Source organism: Orycteropus afer, unplaced genomic scaffold, assembly GCF_000298275.1.
Source record: "Orycteropus afer afer isolate SDZICR_OR568_19922 unplaced genomic scaffold, OryAfe1.0 scaffold00176, whole genome shotgun sequence".
Lineage (NCBI taxonomy): Eukaryota > Metazoa > Chordata > Mammalia > Tubulidentata > Orycteropodidae > Orycteropus > Orycteropus afer.
Window position 1 is genome coordinate 4,515,875 of NW_006921763.1, and position 20,306 is coordinate 4,536,180.

General features: G+C 36.2%; 1 protein-coding gene across 1 annotated transcript in view; it reads left to right on the top strand.

Annotated features, from left to right (window-relative positions):
- Positions 1-20,306, top strand: part of TMEM33 (transmembrane protein 33) — a 40,899-nt gene that overhangs the window by 1,353 nt on the left and 19,240 nt on the right. The window contains exons 2-5 of the mRNA XM_007947163.1: positions 2,341-2,435; positions 2,929-3,116; positions 8,232-8,299; positions 13,322-13,455. Coding sequence (XP_007945354.1) covers positions 2,341-2,435; positions 2,929-3,116; positions 8,232-8,299; positions 13,322-13,455 — 485 coding nt within the window. The remainder of the gene's footprint in view (positions 1-2,340; positions 2,436-2,928; positions 3,117-8,231; positions 8,300-13,321; positions 13,456-20,306) is intronic.

A 20,306-nucleotide genomic window follows, 5' to 3' on the forward strand; every position in this document is an offset into this window, starting at 1 on the left:
CACCAGCCACTCCTGGGAAGGAAGATGGGGCAATCTACTTCCGTAGTGATACTGCCTCGGCAACCCAAGAAGGGGTTGCTGTGAGTCGGTCTGACTCGATGGCAGTGAGTTTGGTTTTATACACACACACACCCCCCTCGGAGCATTTTATGTCACATCATTGGAAATACTTAATTTAATTACTTGGTTAAGGTGGTGTTCACCAGATTCTCTATTGTAAAAATACCTTTTTCCCTTTCTAATTAAACAAGATTCTGTGAAAATTACATTTTCCCTATATAATTAAAAAGGAACTCTGGTGGTATAGTGCCTAAGGCATTTGACTGCTCACCAGAAGGTTGACGGTTCAAACCCAGCAGCCATTCCACAGATGGAAGACTGGGCCATCTACTTCTGTAAAGATTTATTACCTTAGACACCCAAAAGGGGGTTGTTATGAGTCAGAATCGACTGGATGGCAGTGAGTTTGGTTTTTTGGTTTGGTTTATGACTTGATACTTTGAGACTATGTGAATGTCTTACTCCTCAACAATTTTTCACCCAAAAATCTAGTGATATTTTTTGCCTGAAGTATTTATTACTATAAATTATTTATTATTACTTATCCTATTATTATTACCATTTATTACTGTAGTTTGACAGTTCACTTTTAAAATGTGAACAAATAAACTTTTATGAAACAAAACACACATAGAAAAGTGTGCAGACTGAAATGCTTTATCACCATATGAATGTCCCAAACAAATAGATTTTGAAGAGAATGTTAATGTTTTAAAGTTAAATTTAAACAATATAAAATCTGAATATTTGTAGAAAAACTGAGCACAGTAAGTGAGATTCACCCTTCCACTTGACCACTGCTGATCATTTAAATTTAGAGGAGTATGGTAGGCTGAAAGGAACTCTGGTGGCGTAGCGCCTAAGGCATTTGACTGCTAACCAGAAGACTGGCGGTTCAAACTCACCAGCCACTCCTTGGAAGGAAGACTGGGCAACCTACTTCTGTAGAGATACTGCCTCGGAAACCCAAGGGAGGGGTCGCTATGAGTTGAAACGACTCGAAGGCAGTGAGTTTGGTTTTTTTTTTTCCCCAAAATGGTAGGCTGTGGATAGAATAAACCAGAGGCATATTTTATGTTTCAAAAATGACCTGCATATCATGAAAAAGGCTTCCAACACAACATCCTTGAGCTTTAAATGTACTTGAATTTTTCTCTTTCAAAATTTGTGTATCTTTTTTTCAGTTTTTCAAAAGATAATTTAGATCATTAGGGCACTGTTTTTAGACTTCAGATTAAGACTTCTTAGTGAGTTTCAAAATAAATGTAGGGGACCACAACCAACTGTTCTTTAAAAATTAAAACAGAAAATATCAAAATTCATTACACATAGTAAGGATAAGTACTGTTTTATGAAACTTTTGATTCCTTTATATACCTACCTTTATTTGTAGTGGGTCTCAGTATAAAGATTATTTATGGAGATGCTAGGCAAAAAAAGTATAAAAGCCTCTTTGGAATTGGAATGTAAGCTACATCTTGAATGAGATAACAGATTTTAAGTTACTGCTTTAGTGGTAGGGCACATGCTTTGGAAAAAAGCAGCAAAGGAAATTTTTTTTTTTTTTTTTTAAATTAGAATGAGATAAGATGGAGAAGAAAATAATATATGGAAATTTTATCTAGGGCCACCAAACGTAGGGTAAGTCTCGTGGAGGAGCTTGGAGAGGATGAAGAGAGTTAGGTAATCAGAGAGTCAGGTGTCTTTTAATATCCCCAGCAATATTTTGAGCACATGTAGTATGCCATGCCTTTTTGTATTAGGCAAATCATCCAAAGCTAGTGAGTTCAATGCTGGTTGACTATTACCACGGTTTTACATTTTATATTTCTACTTTGTAGGTTCATTTAATCCACCTAGCTTTGTGTGATGTCTTCTTACTCTGATCTGAGACCTACCAATTCAAATCTTGAGATTTTCTAAGAATAGTCACATGATTCTCTTGAGAGCAATTAGTTCTTTAATGTTCTTTTAAAATAGAGGAAGCCAGTATTACAAGTATTGAAGGAATACAGACAATTGTAGTTAAATTTTTGTTCCGATTTTTCTTTTCTAATTAGTTTATTTATTATTTTTAAATGTCAACTAATATTTTCCTACTTAAATACATCAAAACTATAAGATGTTTGGACGTGTTAATAAGCATATACATGAAGCCAAAAACAAATGGCTGTAGCATCATGAAACATTTTGAATAGGAAAACCACATCATCTTCATTCATTCATAAAAATGTAATCTGTGGGCCTAGTTTACTATAATATTTTTCTTTTTCAATCTAGCAATTTATGATGACCAATAAACTGGACACAGCAATGTGGCTTTCTCGTTTGTTCACAGTTTACTGCTCTGCTTTGTTTGTTCTGCCTCTTCTTGGGTATGTATTAGACCTATTTCTGCTTTTACATCCAAAAAATGATTATTCAATTAATGTTTATTGACTGCCTTTTACTTACATCATCTATTAAAGTCTAACTGGTTCAGGGGCAGATAAAACACAAGTACTGCCTTTAAGGCATTAATAATTTACTATGAATCAGAATATTTTGTATATAATAATTTGTGACAACTAAGAGCACTTTGAAAATCTTAGAAAATAGATGGGTGGGGATGAGATGAGTTCATGTTTTATGATTCTGACTTTATTTTTTAACTTGCCATGAAGAATGGTGACTGTTTTATAAAATTCATTTGTTTATATTCATGAAGTGATGCTTCTAAGAAGGTAGAATAGGTTTGAGTATTTTTTTTTCTATTGACTATTAAATAATAGATTTAGGTGTTGTGCAATTATGATGCAATTCACAAAGGAGGAAGAGACGTGGTAGTTGTTTATGTCTCATGATAACCTCTCCTCTGGTAATTCGCAGGTTGCATGAAGCAGCAAGCTTTTACCAACGTGCTTTGCTGGCAAATGCTCTTACTAGTGCTCTGAGGCTGCACCAAAGGTTACCGCATTTCCAGTTAAGCAGAGCATTCCTGGCCCAGGCTTTGTTAGAGGACAGCTGCCACTACCTGTTGTACTCGCTCATCTTTGTCAACTCCTACCCAGTTACAAGTATCCTTTTTTAACGTGTTTCTAGCAAAATTGCCTACTAAATATATAGAAGATTTCTTCTGATTATATCTTGCTTTAGGAGCCCAGGTGGCATAATTGTTAAGGATTGGCTGCCAACCAAAATATCAGTGGTTCGAACCTGCAAGCTGCTACCCGTGGGAGAAAGATGAGGCAGTCTGCGTCCGTAAAGATGTACAGCCTTGGAAACTCTGTGGGGCAGTTCTGCTCTGTCCTGTAGGGTTGCTATGACCCAGAATCAACTCAGTGGCAGTGGGTGGTGTTATAGAAAGAATTCAGAGATGAAGGCCTTTTGTGAAGTCTGGGTTTATTTGTTTGTTTGCGTTCATTTAAATGAAGATCATGTTGTGTAAGAATTTCTTAAAAATGTAAAATCTAAAAATTGGGAGAACTGATTTGGGAATTTTAAACTGTTTTGTTCTTTTAACATTTCTATATTAACAGTGAATACTTTTAAATTTCAGATTCAAAGCACTAGTCTATATAGGACTTATTTAATATTTAAATATTTCTTTCATTTAATTCACATCTTTGGGAAAGTATTCAGGTGTCTTGCTTTAAAGCAGGTCTTCAGACTGGTTCTTTCTGGTTCATTCTGGCTGAGGATACAAAACTAGAACGGAATTTTGAGTGAACCAGAACAGGAAAAATTATAGGCCAAAGCCCTGCTAGAAATTTTATCTCCCTCTTAGAAAACACAGGCAGCTCTCTTTCCCATCAGATTTTGGGTAGAGTCAGAAACAGCAGTGCCCTGCTTAAGAATGGCAGCCAGCCGTGGTGCCTTACTGTGTATGGCTCTCCACAGTTCTGTCAACACTGCAGTCTCAGAAAGGGCTCACCACACCTTTTTTGAGTCTCCCGTTCCAGGGCTTCGACCTGTAACTTGTTCCAGATCATCCAAATCTTAAAAATTTGGGTCTGTTCTGGTTTTGTTTCATTGACCGTTACTGAACCAGTTTGAAGCCCGACTTTAAAAACAGCCCCTCTCTTTCCATTCTTAACTCTATTGAGCTGGAAACAAATGAAAATAAGTCAAGAAATAACTTCTTTAAGCAGAGAATGGGATAATCAATCAATAAAAAGGAATTGGAATTTGCTATGGATGGAGTAGAAAATAAAGGTACATATACATAATCCCTGAAGATAACGGGAGTTAAATAGCTCATCTGGAATTTGTAGGTTTAAGCATTTCAAAAGTGTGTTGTGGGATGATGAGGAGTGTTATTCCAAAAAGGAGAGGAAAGAGTAGGGCTTTTCTAATTAAGTAAGTTTGGGACGCTCTGAGTTAAACATTGTTAAAAAGGTTTCTTTACTATAAGACCTTTGGTCTGTTAATGTGCGTTATGAAACTAAAATACTATCGGTGTTTCTTAAACTTGACCCTTTTTTTCAGTGGGTCATCCTACAGGAGACTATGAAATGCTATTCCAAGAGTTCTTAAATATTTATGGCACAACTATATATGATGGAAAACACAATAAAATATCTCTGTTAAGACTAAATATTGTTCCATATCTATTCATGATATACCAAATTTTGTATATTTTTCCAGTGTATAGGAGTTTACCATATTCTTTAATCCTTGCAACATTGAGAAAATCATTGTGAGCTTCATATTATTGATAAAAATACTGAATCTCAAAGAGTTTTAAATAGTTTTCCTGACCCCAGTACTAGATAATAAGTAGTAATGCTGACAAAGTCTAGTTGACTTAAAAGGCATACTTAAAAAAAAAAAAAGAAAAAGCCTTGCCATCAAGTTGGCTGAGTCCCAGCAACCCTATAGGACAGAGACAAACTGTCACATAGAGTATCAAAGGCTGTAATCTTTACAGAAGCGGACTGCCACATCTTTCTCCTATGAAGTAGCTGGTGGATTCTAAACATTGACCTTTCATTTAATAGCATTAATCCACAGTTAATGAGTGAACAATGCTTACATGTTGTTTACAAATGTTTCCATCCCTACTTGGGCAAAGCGGGTAACTGTATGTTGTTGTTATGTGCCGTCGAGTCGAACCCAACTCACAGTGACCCCTCCTTGGGTTTCCAATGCAGTATCACTACGGAAGTACATTGCTTCATCTTCCTTCCGAGGAGTGGCTGGTGGGTTTGAACCGCCAGCCTTCTGGTTAGCAGTCAAGTGCCTTAGGCACTGTGTATATATATATAGGCAGATTCTATTTAAATTATTCACTTCCCAGAAAATTTATAAGTGGTTTAGAACTCTGTTAAAGTGCATATCCCATCATAGTTTTGTATTTGTTAGTGTTTTGGTAATTTTTTTACCAAAAATTGTACTACAGCTATAAACAGTGATTACATTTGTTTGGTATGTTAGTAGCTTGATCTGCTTTTGTCAGCCACAATGATTGTCGTGTTTTGCAGTCATCAGTATTAAAATTCTTGCCCCTTTGAGATGCAATGGGAAGTTATATAGAGGTTCTTGGTTCAGCTTTAGTAGTTGAAATTTCTTTGACAAGAAAAATAGAAATGACAGACCGTCTGTTTCCTGGTGATTGTTATAGAACGCATTGGCTACATCAGTACTAAGTCTGAAACAGTACCTGGCCCAGAGCAGGTGCTCTAAGTTTTGTTGAGTGACTCCTGAGTTGCTGCCTAATGAGAATTGTGACCACTGAAGGCAACCTGCCTGCCTTTTCTATGCATTTGTTTGCTAGCCCCTCTCTCATGGGAATGTTGACGATTGAGAATTACTTATTTCTTTAATCCTTCCAGGATTAAAATAGTGAGCAGTGAAAATAACATAAACTAGTAATTGGCAGAAAATACTCATCTAATTCCTAAGGTAGCTTGGGTATTATGTGAAAGGTGAGCCCAAAGTAATACTACCAAAATCTGTTCTGATTTTTACTCTTACAAAGATGTTACATTGTCCTTGCTCTAACACTGATGGTTACTCAGGGGGTTATATTGTAGGCTTTTCACTCCTTATCTTTTTAAACTAATTTAACGGTGATGTTGAAAAGTAAGATTATAAGGTGCTTATCAAGGATTTGAGAACTATAAAATATTAGAGGTAAAAGACTCAAAAGTCTCTACCATTGATCTCTACATGTTCCTTGAATATAGGATGAAACTTGGCCTACAGAAATGAAGCCAGCTAGTCACCAAGCTAGAACTAGAATCTAAGTGTCTTGACTCAGCAATTCAAGGGTTTGTTTCGACTAGCCCACACTACATCTTTACTGAGTCAATCCTCAAGTCTGGATATGTGCCAGAGTTTAAAGTTCAATTTAAGAAGTGACAGAGTTTATAGTACACTTAGAAACACCTTGGAACTAATTACTTTTTTATTGGAGTTTCTAAACACTCTGTGGGAGACCATGAATGGACTTCTTGGAGGTTATCAGTGAACCTAGAAATCATATATAAATGTATAGATGCCTAGACACATACACATTTTTCTCAGAAGTTCGTAGCTTTTGTTCCTTTCAAAGGACCTTTGGTTCATGAAAAAGTTTAAAACTTTGTATAAAAGGTCTTGGGTTGCCATAGGTTGAGAGCTGACTTGATGGCAGCTGAACAGTACCACTACCAGTCAGGAAATTGGCATTTTACTCGGTGTTTGGAAGAGTGTGTTAGGATATTAACTTGCAGAACTACTATATCATTAGAGAGTTAGGATTCTTCTAATACTTGGTTATAGGTCTGTCTTGCTGGCCAACGGAAATTAGGAAATTTCAGATTCTAAATAAATTATAGTTATAATCTATTAGATACTCAAATTGTATTACAACAATCACTCTTCTGGTGATTTTTGCCAAATTTTTCATTGTTGTTGTTGTTGTTGTTATGTGCCGTCGAGTCGGCCCCGACTCATAGCGACCCCTCCTTGGGTTTCCGAGGCAGTTATCACTACGGAAGTAGGATTGCCCAACCTTCCTTCCGAGGAGTGGCTGGTGGGTTTGAACCGCCAGCCGTCTGGTTAGCAGGCAAGTGTCTTAGCCACTATGCTACCAGAGCTCCCAAATTTTTCATTAGTATAGAAAAATACTTGTTTTTTAGGAATCTAAAGTTTATTTCTTAGGACCTTTAGGTATTTTAAGACAAGTATTTTTGCCATTTGTGATTGACTAATAGTTTATAGGGAGCTTTGGTGACATAGTAACTAAGGCATTTGAATGCCAACCAGAAATCTGGTGGTTCAAACCCACCAGCCAGTCCTCAGAAGGACTGGGCAATATACTTCCATAGCGATACTGCCCTGAAAACCAAGGAGGGGTCACTGTGAGTCAGATTCAACTTGATGGCAGTGAGTAACAATTTATATCATTTCATGGAAATGAATCTGGCATAAATTGGGGTAGACAATGAGGTCTTTTGAAAGTTTTCTGATTTTCAAAAAGCTGCGTGAAAGTTGTATTTTTGTATGTGACACGAAGCTGAACAACCGAACTCTTATTTTTATGTCTAAGAATTCTTTGCTTATGTCTGGAGTTAAAGAGACTCTTGAAAGACTATATACTGACATAAATATACACTGAAATTTTATTTGTACAAGTTGGGATATCAACTCTTAACAGCTTGATAGGTACAATATCTCAAGATAGTGGAATTTGCGTAGGAAAGAAATAATAAAAGATCTTTAGTTGAGGAAAAGTTGGAAAGTGCTTTCTAAACCTCAGTCTCCTGATCAGTGATTAAAATTGGCTAAAGCCATACAAAAAGACTACACAAAAACACTATCACTGTGTTGGAAGTGTCTCAGAATGGCAAGGATGGCCATTTAACCCTTTGAGGTGGCCCAGATTTCAAAAAATTTAGCAAATATTTAAAATGTTTTATTAACCATTAGAAATAAATGGATAAAAACTTTTCACTATTTTTTTTTTTTTTCATAAAAAATGGAGAACTTCAGAAAATTAAACAGGAGTTTACTTACAAGTTTTAAGTTTCTTATAGGTAACAAATTTTCATTTGGTTATAAAATGTATCAGTAAAGCAAAAGCCATTAGTACACTAAATTCTGTTTTAGTAGGTGGTGTTTCAGATCGGTATATTTGGATATAATACATACCCTATTTTGCAAAATATTTGATGATTTTAAATATTTTCCTTAATTGCTTTCTTCAGTGAGTATTTTCCCTGTCTTGTTGTTCTCTTTGCTTCATGCTGCCACATACACTAAAAAGGTCCTTGATGTAAGTAAAACGATGCTGTTTTTTGACTCCTGGACTATAGGTAATTTATATAAATTTGAGAGTTCTAGGACATTGTGCTTTTATCATGGACGTTTTCTCTATTTTTTTTACAACTTTGTTCTGCATTATTTAGTGATTTTGAAGGGTTTTTAAGTTTGATTTTTTTATTCTTGAAGTTTCATAAAAGAGTATATTTTGTACATAAAGGATTGTATCAAGAATTATTTCTTAATCCTCAGAAGACATTTTGAAGTTTGTAATAGATCTCTTTATTTTTTTAAAAAATCTTTTAAATTTGATAAGTTATGTTGTCAGACATCTTTCATTTTTAATTCTAATATACAAGTAAGGTGCACTGCATCTCTTTTATACTAATGTTCAGAACTACTTTCCTAAAACTTTTTCTAATTACTGCAGTTATAACATTAGAGTCTGTTATTAAAGCCTATGAAAGTCTTCTTCAGATTTATGCACCAACTGCTAAAGCCAACGATGAAAAAATTGAAGATTTTAACCAACTTCTGCAGTCTAGAATTGATCAAGCATGTCATCAAGATGCATTGATAATTACTGGTGATTGGAATTGGAAAGTTGGAAACAAAAAGAAGGATCAGTTGTTGGAAAATGCGGCCTTGATAGAAATAATGAGGGGGATTGCATAATAGAATTTTGCAAGACAAATGACTCATTCATTGGAAATACCTTTTTTCCAGCAACATAAATAACTGTACATGTAGACCTCACCAGATGGGATAGATAGAAATCAAATCAACTAAATCTATGGAAAAAGAGGATATAGAGGCTCAATACCATAATTCAGAACAAGGCCAGGAACTGACTATGGAATAGACCATCAATTGCTCCCTTGCAAGTTCAAATTGCAGCTGAAGAAAATTAACACAAGTCCACAAGAGCCAAAGCACAACTTTAAGTATATCCTACCTGAATTTGAGAGCTCTGGTAGCGCAGTGCCTAATGCACTTGACTGCTAACCAGAAGGCTGGCGGTTCAAACCCACTAGCCACTCCTTGGAAAAAAGGCTCCATAGTGATACCTCAGAAACCCAAGGGAGGGGTCGCTATGAGTTGGGTGCAACTCCGTGGCACATAACAACAACAACCACCTGAATTTAGAGACCATCCAAAGAATAGATTCGACACATTGAACACTAATGAGTGAAGACAAGATGAGTTGTGGGATGATATTTAAGGATATCATATTTAAATAAAGGAAAGTGTCATTAAAAGGACAGCAAAGAAAAGACTACAATGGATGTCAGAAGAGACTCTGAAACTTGCTTTTGAGTAGCTGAAATGAAGAAAGAATGAAGTAAAAAGATTTCAAAGGGCGGCTTGAGAAGGCAAAGTAAAGTTATAATGAAATGTACAAAGATGTGGAGTTAGAAACCAAAAGGGAGGAATGTGCTCAGTATTTCTCAAGCTGAAAGAACTGAAGAAATTCAAGCTTTGAGCATATTGAAAGATTCTATGGGCAAAATATTGAATGATACAGGAACCATTCAGAGAAAATGGAAAGAATATAGAGAGTCACTGTACCAAAAAAGAATTGGTCAGTTGTTTCAGGGGACATCTAGGGTGATTGATATAGTCCATAGACAGTGTTCTACATCCTACTTTGGTGAGTGGAGACTGGGATCTTAACAGTTTGGAAGTGGCCATCTCAGATACAACTGTGCGTCTCTCCTCATATGGAACAAGGAAGAGGGAAGAAAATTAAAGACTCAAGGAAACAGTTAGTCTAAAAGACTAACGGACCACATGAAATACCACATCCTAGCCTGAGACCAGAAGAACCAGATGGTGGCCTGCTACCACTACTGACCACTTTGATTGGGATCATAATAGAAGATCCGATCTACATAAAAATGTAGAACAAAATTAAAAAACAAACAAAAAACCAGACTTACTGGACTGGTGGAAAGCCCCAAGATTATGGCCCTTAGACACCCTTGAAGCCTGAAACTGAATCCACTCCTGGAGATCACCTTTCTGCCAAATGATAGGCCTATCAAGTGAACAATAAACACCTGTGAGGAAGGTGTTCCTCAGAATAATCAACCATATGAGATCAAAAAGGCAACATTTGACCAAAAAAATTCAGAAGGCAGGAGGGTGCAGGAAAGATGTGTGAATGGAAATGGGAAGAAGTGGGAAAAGGCTCGTACATTGAGAGGATTGCAACTAATGTCATGAAACAAAATGCATATAAATTGTTGAATGAGAAACAAACTTGCTCTGTAAACTTTCCTTCAAACCATAAAGTATTTTAAAAAAAAAAAAAAAAACCTAAAAGAACTGATCAACATTCAGCCATTTAAGGGGGTAACATGTAATCAAGAAGGAAGAAGTCCAAGCTGCACTGAAGGAGTTGGTGATGAAGAAGCCTCCAGAAATTGACAAAATACCAATTGAGATATTTTAACAAACAGATCCAACACTGCACTTACTCATCTATGCCCAAAAATTTGGAGCACAGCTCCCTGTCCAGCCAACTGGAAGAGATCCCTATTCCCATTCCAAAGAAAGGTGATCCAACAGAATGTTGAAATTATCAAACACTATCATTAATATCACATGGAAATAAAATTTTGTTGAAGAGAATTAAAAAATGGTTGCAGCAGTACATTGACATGGTGCTGCCAGAAACTCAAACTGGATTCAGAAGAGAACATGGAATGAGGGGTATTACAGCTGAAATTAGATAGTTCTTCCTTAAAAGCAGAGAATACCAGAAGGATGTTTATCTGTGTTTTATTGACTATGCAAAGGCATTCGACTATGTGAATCATAACAAATTATGGATAACATTGCAAAGAGTGGGAATTCCAGAACACTTAATTGTATTCATGTGGAACCTGTACATAGAGCAAGAGGGAGTCATTTGAATGGAACAGAGGGAATACTGCATGATTGAAAATCAGAAAGGGTGTGTATTAGGATTGTATCCTTTCACCATATGTATTCAATCTATATGCTGATTATCCAAGAAGCTGGACTATATGAAAAAGAGTGTGGCAACAGGATTGGAGAAAGATGTAGTAATAATCTGATACACAGGTGACATACCCTTGCTTGGTGAAAGTGAATATGACTTGAAGCATTTACTGATGAAGGTCAAAAACTACAGCTTTCAGTATAGATTATACTTCAACATAGGAAAACACAAATCCTCACAATCAGATCAATAACCAACATCATTTGTTGTTGTTGTTATGTGCCATCAAGTCAGACCCGACTCATAGCAACCCCTCCTTGGGTTTCTGAAGCGGTATCACTACGGAAGTAGATTGCCCAACTTTCCTTCCGAGGAGTGGCTGGTGGGTTTCAACCGCCAGCCTTCTGGTTGGCAGTCAAGTACCTTAGGCACTATGCTACCAGAGCTTCCAAACAACATCATGGTAAAGAGAAAACATGTTAAGGTTAATAATGATTTCATTTTACTTTGATCCTCAATTAACGCCCATGGACACAGCAATCGAGAAATCAAACAATGTACTGCATTGGGCAAATTTGCTGCAAAAGACCTCTTTAAAGTATTAGAAAGTAAAGATGTCACCTTAAGGATAAGGTATGCTTGACTGAAGCCATGCTATTTCCATAGCTTCATAATGCATGTGAAAGTTGGATGAGGAAGACAGAAGAGTTGATGCCTTTGAATTATGGTGGTGTTAAAGAATATTGAATATACCAATGATTGCCATTAGAACCAATAAGTCTGTGTTGGGAAAAGTACAGCCAGAATGTTCCTTAGAAAATAGGATGGTAAGCCTTCATCTCTTATACTTTGCACCTGTTGTTAGAAGAGACCAGTCCCTGGAAAAAGACATCATGCTCGGTAAAGTAGAGGGTCAGTGAAAAAGGGGAAGACCCTCAACAAGGCGCATTGACACAGTAGCTGCAACAGTGGCCTCGGAGATGTAATGGTTGTGACGATGGCACAGGACCAGGCAGTGTTTGTTTTGTTCTGTTGTCTGTAGCGTTGCTGTGAGTCAGAACTGCCCGGAAAGCACCTAAGAACAACATTGAAACCTAACCTTTGGGTGCCAGGATGATTTACTGTATGTTGTTGTTGTTGTTATGTGCCATCGAGTCGGCCCTGACTCCTAGCGACCCCTCCTTGAGTTTCCGAGGCAGTATCACTACGGAAGTAGGATTATTGCCCAACCTTCCTTCCGAGGAGTGGCTGGTGGGTTTGAACCGCCAGCCTTCTGGTTAGCAGTCAAGTGCTTTAGCCACTATGCTATTACATCTTATGTTGGTCTTTTCTTTATTCTTAAACTTAATTTTTGGTCTTTTCTTTATTCTTAAACTTAATTTGGTCACAGTAATAATTGGACTCTTAACTTCTACCTTTAGTTAGCTAAGTGGTCACAGATATTTTAACTTGATAGATTTTGTTATGGTTGGAAAGAAAGAACCACTATTTTGCGTGAAATCTAATCTTTCTTAAGAAAAATAAAATATCTAAAAATGAAGAGGAGTTTTTATTGTTTTTTTTTTTGTTATTAACTCTTCAGATACACAAGATAAAAAATAAAGTGGGATAATATATTAACTTTTGCCCTTAAAACCTTTGTAAACTTTTTTTTCCCCCACCTACCTTTTTATTATGATTTGGGTCAAATTTTACAAAGCAGATTCGTTTTACATTCAACAGTTCATACACATTTTGTTTTATGACACGGATTACAATCCCTGTGATGTAATAGCTCTCTTTCCACTTCCTCCCTGTGTCCTTGCCTGTGCATTCCTGCCACTCTACCTTTCTCCCTGTGCAGATGCTGCCCTTCTGAGCTCCTGTGGTTGATTGTTCTAAGGAGTATGTCTCCCTGGTGTAGTTTTTCAACTTGTAGGCCTGTAGAGTCTTGTAACTTAATTGTCAATTCCAAATAATTGGCTTTTTGATGTATTTTCTATTCATTATACTATTTATCTAAAGAAAGAACACAGTGGAGTCATCAAAAATAGTTAATTGTTTAACATTTATTTTCTTTTATTTTAGGCAAAGGGTTCAAATAGTTTACCTCTGCTGAGATCTGTCTTGGATAAACTAAGTGCTAATCAACAGAATATTCTGAAATTCATTGCTTGTAATGAAATTTTCTTGATGCCTGCTACAGTTTTTATGCTTTTTAGGTAAGAATAAAATACATTTGTTTTGCATCTCTGATTTGAGTAAAGATATTCAAAATAACTCAGATTTTTACAAGTGGAACCAATGGATCTTAGCAATCACCTAATCTAACCCTTTTTACTTTATAAAGAAACTGGGACATTTGTCTTATTTATCATCTTTTGATTTATTGTTTCACATTTTTAAAATTAATTTCATAATTGCTACTTTTGAAAGACCTTGGGAAGTCTACTCCTTTCTGCCATTATTGAGATGATTTTTCTTATACTAGAGAAAAATCTTAAGTATTATGATCTTCTATTAAGCTTTAAGGTATTCGTGAATTTTGTTTTTCACTGATGCCATATTGTTGTATACACAGCCTACTTATTTTGTTTTGTGTTTTAATTATAGAAGTAATGTATGAATAAAGAAAGCTTTTCTTTAAAAAATTAGGAGATTAATATAGTAGAGTATTTCTCCATTGATAAATTCTTAAGTTTTATAATAGTGTGCATTTCTACCCCAGTGATTTCTTTTTAAGTTTTTACTCTCACAAGTAGTAGATACTGCAGATAAAGGCAAAATTTCATTTGACCACAAATCCTAGTTGCAATTCCTTCCTCTCCTTCCCTGAGATATTCTTTGAGTTTGACACATATACATGTAGTTCTCTTAATGTATTATATGAAAAAACCAAACCAAACCCACTGCCATCGAATTGGTTCCGATTCATAGAGACCCTGTTGTGTTCCCAAGGCTGTCAGTCTCTATGGAAGTAGATTGCCTCATCTTCCTTCCATGGAGTGGCGGGTGGGTTTGAACTGCTGATTTTCTGGTTAGCAGCCAAATGCTTTATCCACTGTGCCATCAGAGCTCCTTAATGTAGTTATATAGATCCATATAAAACATACATTGCTATGTTGTAGAAGTTTATTTATTTAATTTTTATTTTACATCATAGATAAAATGTACCTTACTGTTTCCACTCATACAGTGTGTTTTTGTGACCTACTGATGTTGGTACATGCAGTCCTGGTGCATTCCTTCTAATTGCTCAGGTTTTCCATCAAAGGAGGCTTCATGGCACAAACAGTTAAGCGTTTGGCTGGTAACCAAAAGGTTGGTGATTTGAACCCACCCAGTATCTCTGTGAAGAGACCTGGAGATCTACTTCCATAGAGATTACAGCCAAGGAAACCCTCTGAGGCAATTCTGTTCTGTTACATGAGGTAAATGTGAGTTGAAATCAGCTCAGCGGCTCCTAACAACAGCAGTGTTCCATCATATTAGCATTCTGTAGTTTACTCCTCATTCTCCTGGTTATGGACATTTGTTTCCAGATTTTTAATTTTCCAAATGTCGATGAAATAAACATCTTTTTACCTCTTTGCTTATACTTATGTGCCAGTGTTTTCTCTGGTAATAGATACCAGAATTGATTTTGCTCCATATAAACCAGGAGCATTTTGTATTTAATAGACCATGTCACACTGTCCTCTAAAATGTCTGTGTGGCCTCTTTTCCATAATCTCATTAATATGGAATGAACTTTTATTTTTGATGATAAAATTATATTTCATTTTAATGTGCATTGATTAACTAGTAAGGTTTTTACAATCCTTTCCTTAGCAGTCTGTTTTCAAGCTAATAAAATTTTATAGATTTTCCTTATAAGTGAATCTGTTCCATTCTTTTTAATAATGTTTTCCTTTGAGAACTCCAGGATCACCACATGTTGTTTAAGTTGTGGGGTCCCAAGCTAGATAATGTAATCTAAATATTATTCGGGAATAGTACAACAGAAAAACTTCTCACTGATTGTTAGGGACCTGCATTCTAGTCAGCCTGACAATTAGCCTCATTTCCGTACTTTGAAAACTAGTAGTATTTGAAATAGATGTTCTAAAAATCCTTCCAACTGTAACATTGAATGCTGAAAGATATTTTGAATCAGCTGTATTTATCATCTATTCATCTCTGCAACTTTCACCCTAAAAGTTGGTGAGTCCTTTCTTATCCTCAAAACTGAAGGTACATAGAAGATACGTAAACTGGGACAAAGGAAAAGGGGCAAGATTGAAATTCCACATTTTTGCATGAATTATACATCTTACTTTTCATCTTTCTCTTTTGTGATCCTAATCTGACACTTAAACCTGTTTTAAACCTACTTATTTAAAGTTTTGCTTTCTTTGTTAATCATTTTTCTATTTCTTAGGTCACCTAACCCTGGTCTCAGAACACACTGAATTTTGTGATTTTTCATGTAACTGGATAAAAGTTAAAATGGTAGATATCAAAACTAGTTATTAATGGATATGATTGATGTTCACATTTGAAAACTCTGAATTCTGTTTAATGAGCAAAATAATTTATACTTAATTGTGCAACTTAAAATTTTACTTGAATACTTAGTGTATACAAACTTATAATTTTCAAGATTATTATAATAGAGAAGAGAATTTACCAGAAATACTTAAATAGAGAAATTAATTTGTTATTCTAAAAAAATAAAGTTACAAGTTTTATTGAATCTCTAATAGGAAAAATTATTAATGCTCTTAGATATGTCAGATGGATATGACCAAACTTTAAAAAAAATCTTAAATTACTCTTATTCTTTATATACTACTCTTTATGATAAAAGCATAAGGAGCTCTGGTGGCATAGTGCCTAAGGCATTTGACTGCTAACCAGAAGGTTGATAGCTCAAACCCACCAGCCACTCCATGGAAGGAAGACTGGGCAAACTCCTCCTGTAAAGATTTACCGTCTCAGACACCCAAAGGGGAGTCTCTGAGTTGGAATTGACTTGATGGCAGTGAGTTTGGTTTTTGATTTTTATCAAGTTACATTATTTGCAATAATACCCAAAGCGCTGTATTTAAAAATGAACGTGTGCTCTACAAGTTTATCCTGCACAGATGTGCGTGTGTGCAACAGATAAAGGAAGATCACTAGATTTATTTATAATTGTGGACTAACCATCCTGAATGTTTATTAGTAGCAGCCTTGTTAAATAATGATACATGCATAAAATGGAATGCTTCAAGTTGTAAAAAGAGTAAAGCAATTTGTGTTGTAATACAGAATGATCTCCAAGTATGGTAAGTTAAAGAATTGGGTAAGAACTGTGTTGTGCATTCCCACTTATGTTTTGGTCTGTGAATATATATATGTTGTGTGTGTATCTTTAAGGGCACGTTTCCTTCTGCCTGTGTTTCTTATTAGTTAAAATGGGGATGATAATAATCCCACCTCCTTCCTAGAATTGTACTGATACAGTTAATTACATATATAAAATGAGTACTGTTTTGATGTTAGTTGTTATATAAACATACATACTATAACTTAGTATATATTATATACATAGTATATATAACATTACACACACTAGCCTATTGGGAAGGTCTAAATAAACTGTTGGGAATGTTCTTTTATATTTATATTTTCTGTAGCATGTATATTACTTTTTCAAATTAAAAACTTAAAGATGTGCCAGAATAGTTACTGTGAAAAGTTGTTGTAATGTAGTTTAGTGATAAGATTATAATCATGCAAAGTATTTTTATTACGAAAGTGATACTACAAAAAAAGCTGAACAGAAAATTTCAAAGGGCAGCTCAACAAGATAAAGTATTGTAATGAAATGTGCAAAGAACTGGAGTTAGAAAACCAAAAGGGAAGAACATGCTTGACATTTCTCAAGCTGAAAGAACTGAAGAAGAAATTCAGGCCTTCAATTGCATATTGAAGGATTCTGTGGGCAAAATCTTGAACGATGTAAGAAGCATCAAAAGAAAATAGAAGGAATATACAGTTGCCATACCGAAAAGAATTGGTCAACATTCAACCATTTTAGGAGGTAGCATGTGATCAAGAACCTGTGATATTGAAAAAAGAAGTCTAAGCTGCACTGAAGGCATTGGCAAAAAACAAGCTCCAGGAATTGGATGAATACCAGCTGAGATGTTTCTATAAATGAATGAAACACTGAAAGTGCTCACTTATCTGTACCAAGAAATTTAGATGACAGGTGCCTGGCTAACTGACTGCAAGAGATCCCTATTTCTGTCCATATTTCTGAAAGCGGATCCAACAGAATGTGAAAATTACCAAACAGTATCATTAATACCAAGGGCAAGTAAAGTTTTGCTGAAAATAATACGTGGTTGGAGCAGTACATAGATGGGGAACTGCTAGAAATTCAATCTGAATTCACAAGTGGACATAGAATGAGGGATATCATTGCTGATGTTAGCTGGATCTTTGCTGAAAGCACAGACTACTAGACAGATGTTTACCTGTGTTTTATTAACTATGCAAAGCATTCACTATGTGGATCATAACAAATTATGGATAACATTGTGAAGAATGGGAATTTGAGAACACTTACTTATGCTCTGGAGGAACCTGTACATAGACCAAGAGGTAGTCGTTCAAACAGAACAAAATGGTACTGCATAGTTTAAAATCAGGAAAGATGTGTGCCAGTGTTGTATCCTTTCACCATATGTGGTAGTTAAGTTGTAGGTTAACTTGGCTGGGCCTGATTGAGTGGCTGGGCAGTTGGCTGTAGTTATTTCCCATGATGAGAGTGGTAATCCACTCCATGGTGAAATCTACTGGAGTAGCTGAGTAAGCTGCCTTAGGGATGTGGTCTGCTTCCAGTATATAAGAAGACAGCATTGAGAAAGATCTCTGAGCTCTTTGGCATGCTTGGACCTGCATGTAGCCAAGTCTTCATTATGTAGCCTGCAGTGCCCTGCCAATCTTGGGACTGTCTTTGGGCTTGAACTAGTGGCCTACATTGTTGTTTGGTAATCTTAGGACTGTGCCATTTTATTTGTTGACCTTGGGTTTGTCAGCTTCAGCAGCTAGCAGCTGCCTAGGTTAAGGGAAGCCTCCAGCTTCAGTGGGCCGGGAGCAAGATGCAGAGCTGAAGCCCAAGGTTGAAGGGCTTTCACCTAGTCCCTAAAGCTGGCACTTTGAGCTTGGACTTCTGGCCTCCTAAAATAAGTCCATATTTGTAAAAGTCACCCATTTGTGGTATTTTCTGTTAGTATAGCAGTAGATAACCAAAACACCATATTTACTCAGTCTGTATGCTGACTGTATAATCTGAGAAGCTGGACTATGTGAAGAAGAACACGCCATAAGGATTGGAGGAAGGCTCATTAACAACAATAATGCAGAGGACACAACCTTGCTTGCTGAAAGTGAAGAGGACTTGAGGCACTTACTGATGAAGATCAAAGACTATGCCCTTCGGTATGGGTTACACCTCAAGATAAAACAAAAATCCTCACAACTGGACCAATAAGCTTCATCATGATAAACTGAATAATTGAAGTTAAGAAGGATTTTATTTTACTTGGATCTACAGTCAACATCCATGGAAGCAGCAGTCAGGAAATCAAATTATGTGTTGCATTGGGCATTGCTGCAAAAGATGAAAGTGTTAAATAACAAAGATGTCACTTTGAAGACTAAGGTTGTGCCTGGCCCAAGCCTTGGTCTTTTCAGTGTCCTCACATGCATGTGAAAGCTGGACGATGAATAAGGAAGACCACAAAATCAATGCCTTTGTGAACATTTCCATTAGGTAGATACACTCCTTGGAGATACCAATCATGAGAGAATAGAAGGGCTGTGTATACACAGAGGGACAGCTGGGGGGGGGGCAATGGGGCGACAGGAGTGCATGGGAGGGAAGGACACAGGGAAGAGGTAACTATAAGGAGGAAGTGGGAGAGGAACTGTTGGATTGTGGGAAATCGCACTCAGTGTCACGAGACAGTGTTTGTGAGCTGCTGTATGGAAAGTGAATTTACTCTAAACTTTCACCCAAATCACAATTTAAAAAAAAAAGAATCGATGCCTTTGAATTATGGTGTTCACAAAGAATATTGAATATACCATGGACTTCTAGAAGAATGAACAAGTCTGTCTTGGAAGAAATACAGCAGAATGCTCCTTATACATGAAAATAGCGAAACTTCTTTGCCTCTCTTACTTTGGTCATGTTCTCTGGAGGGACTAGAAATGGATATCATGCTAAGTAAAGCAGAGGGTCAGTGAAAAGGACGAAGACTCTCAATGAGATGCATTGACACAGTGGCTGCACGGATGGGCTCGAGCACAGCAGCAATTGTGAGGATGGTATGGGACTGGGCAGTGTTTCGTTCTGTTGTACATGGGTTGCTATGAGTTGGAACCAACATGATGGCACCTAACAACAGCATCAGTGTCACTATTTAAGAAGTGAAGAAACATAACCTAAAAAATCCACCTTTTCATTTTAATATATTTCTTTTAAAAATGATTTAAAATATAGTTGTACTAACACATTTTTATTTTCTAATTTTTAAAAATTGCTACATAGTTTTCATAACCAAGATTTTAACTAGTTGTATACTGAGTCCATCAAGAAAATAATATACTTGACCATTCCCCACTGTCCACATTAGATGTTGCTGTATTTTATTTGTAGTAATTTTGGTTAGTATCTTCATCCAGATAGCTTTTCCTAGGGAAGAACTCCAGACTTAAAGTTTCATAAGCACATATATAGCAATTGGGGTATTGTAATTACAGTTTTTAATCAAGAATAATACTTAGTACAAGTTAGGTGGATTTACTACTGAGCCTATATGACTACTAGATTTTTGTTTGTTTGTTCATGCATGTAAAATGAACCATTTTTCATTGTAATATTTATTTATTTATATTGTGATTTGGGGGAAGGTTTACAGAGCAAATTCACTTTCCATACAGCGGTACACATATACTTTGTCTCATGACATTGACCACAGTTTACCACAATGCAACAGCTCCCCTCCCACTTCCTCCCCATAGTTACCTCTTTCCT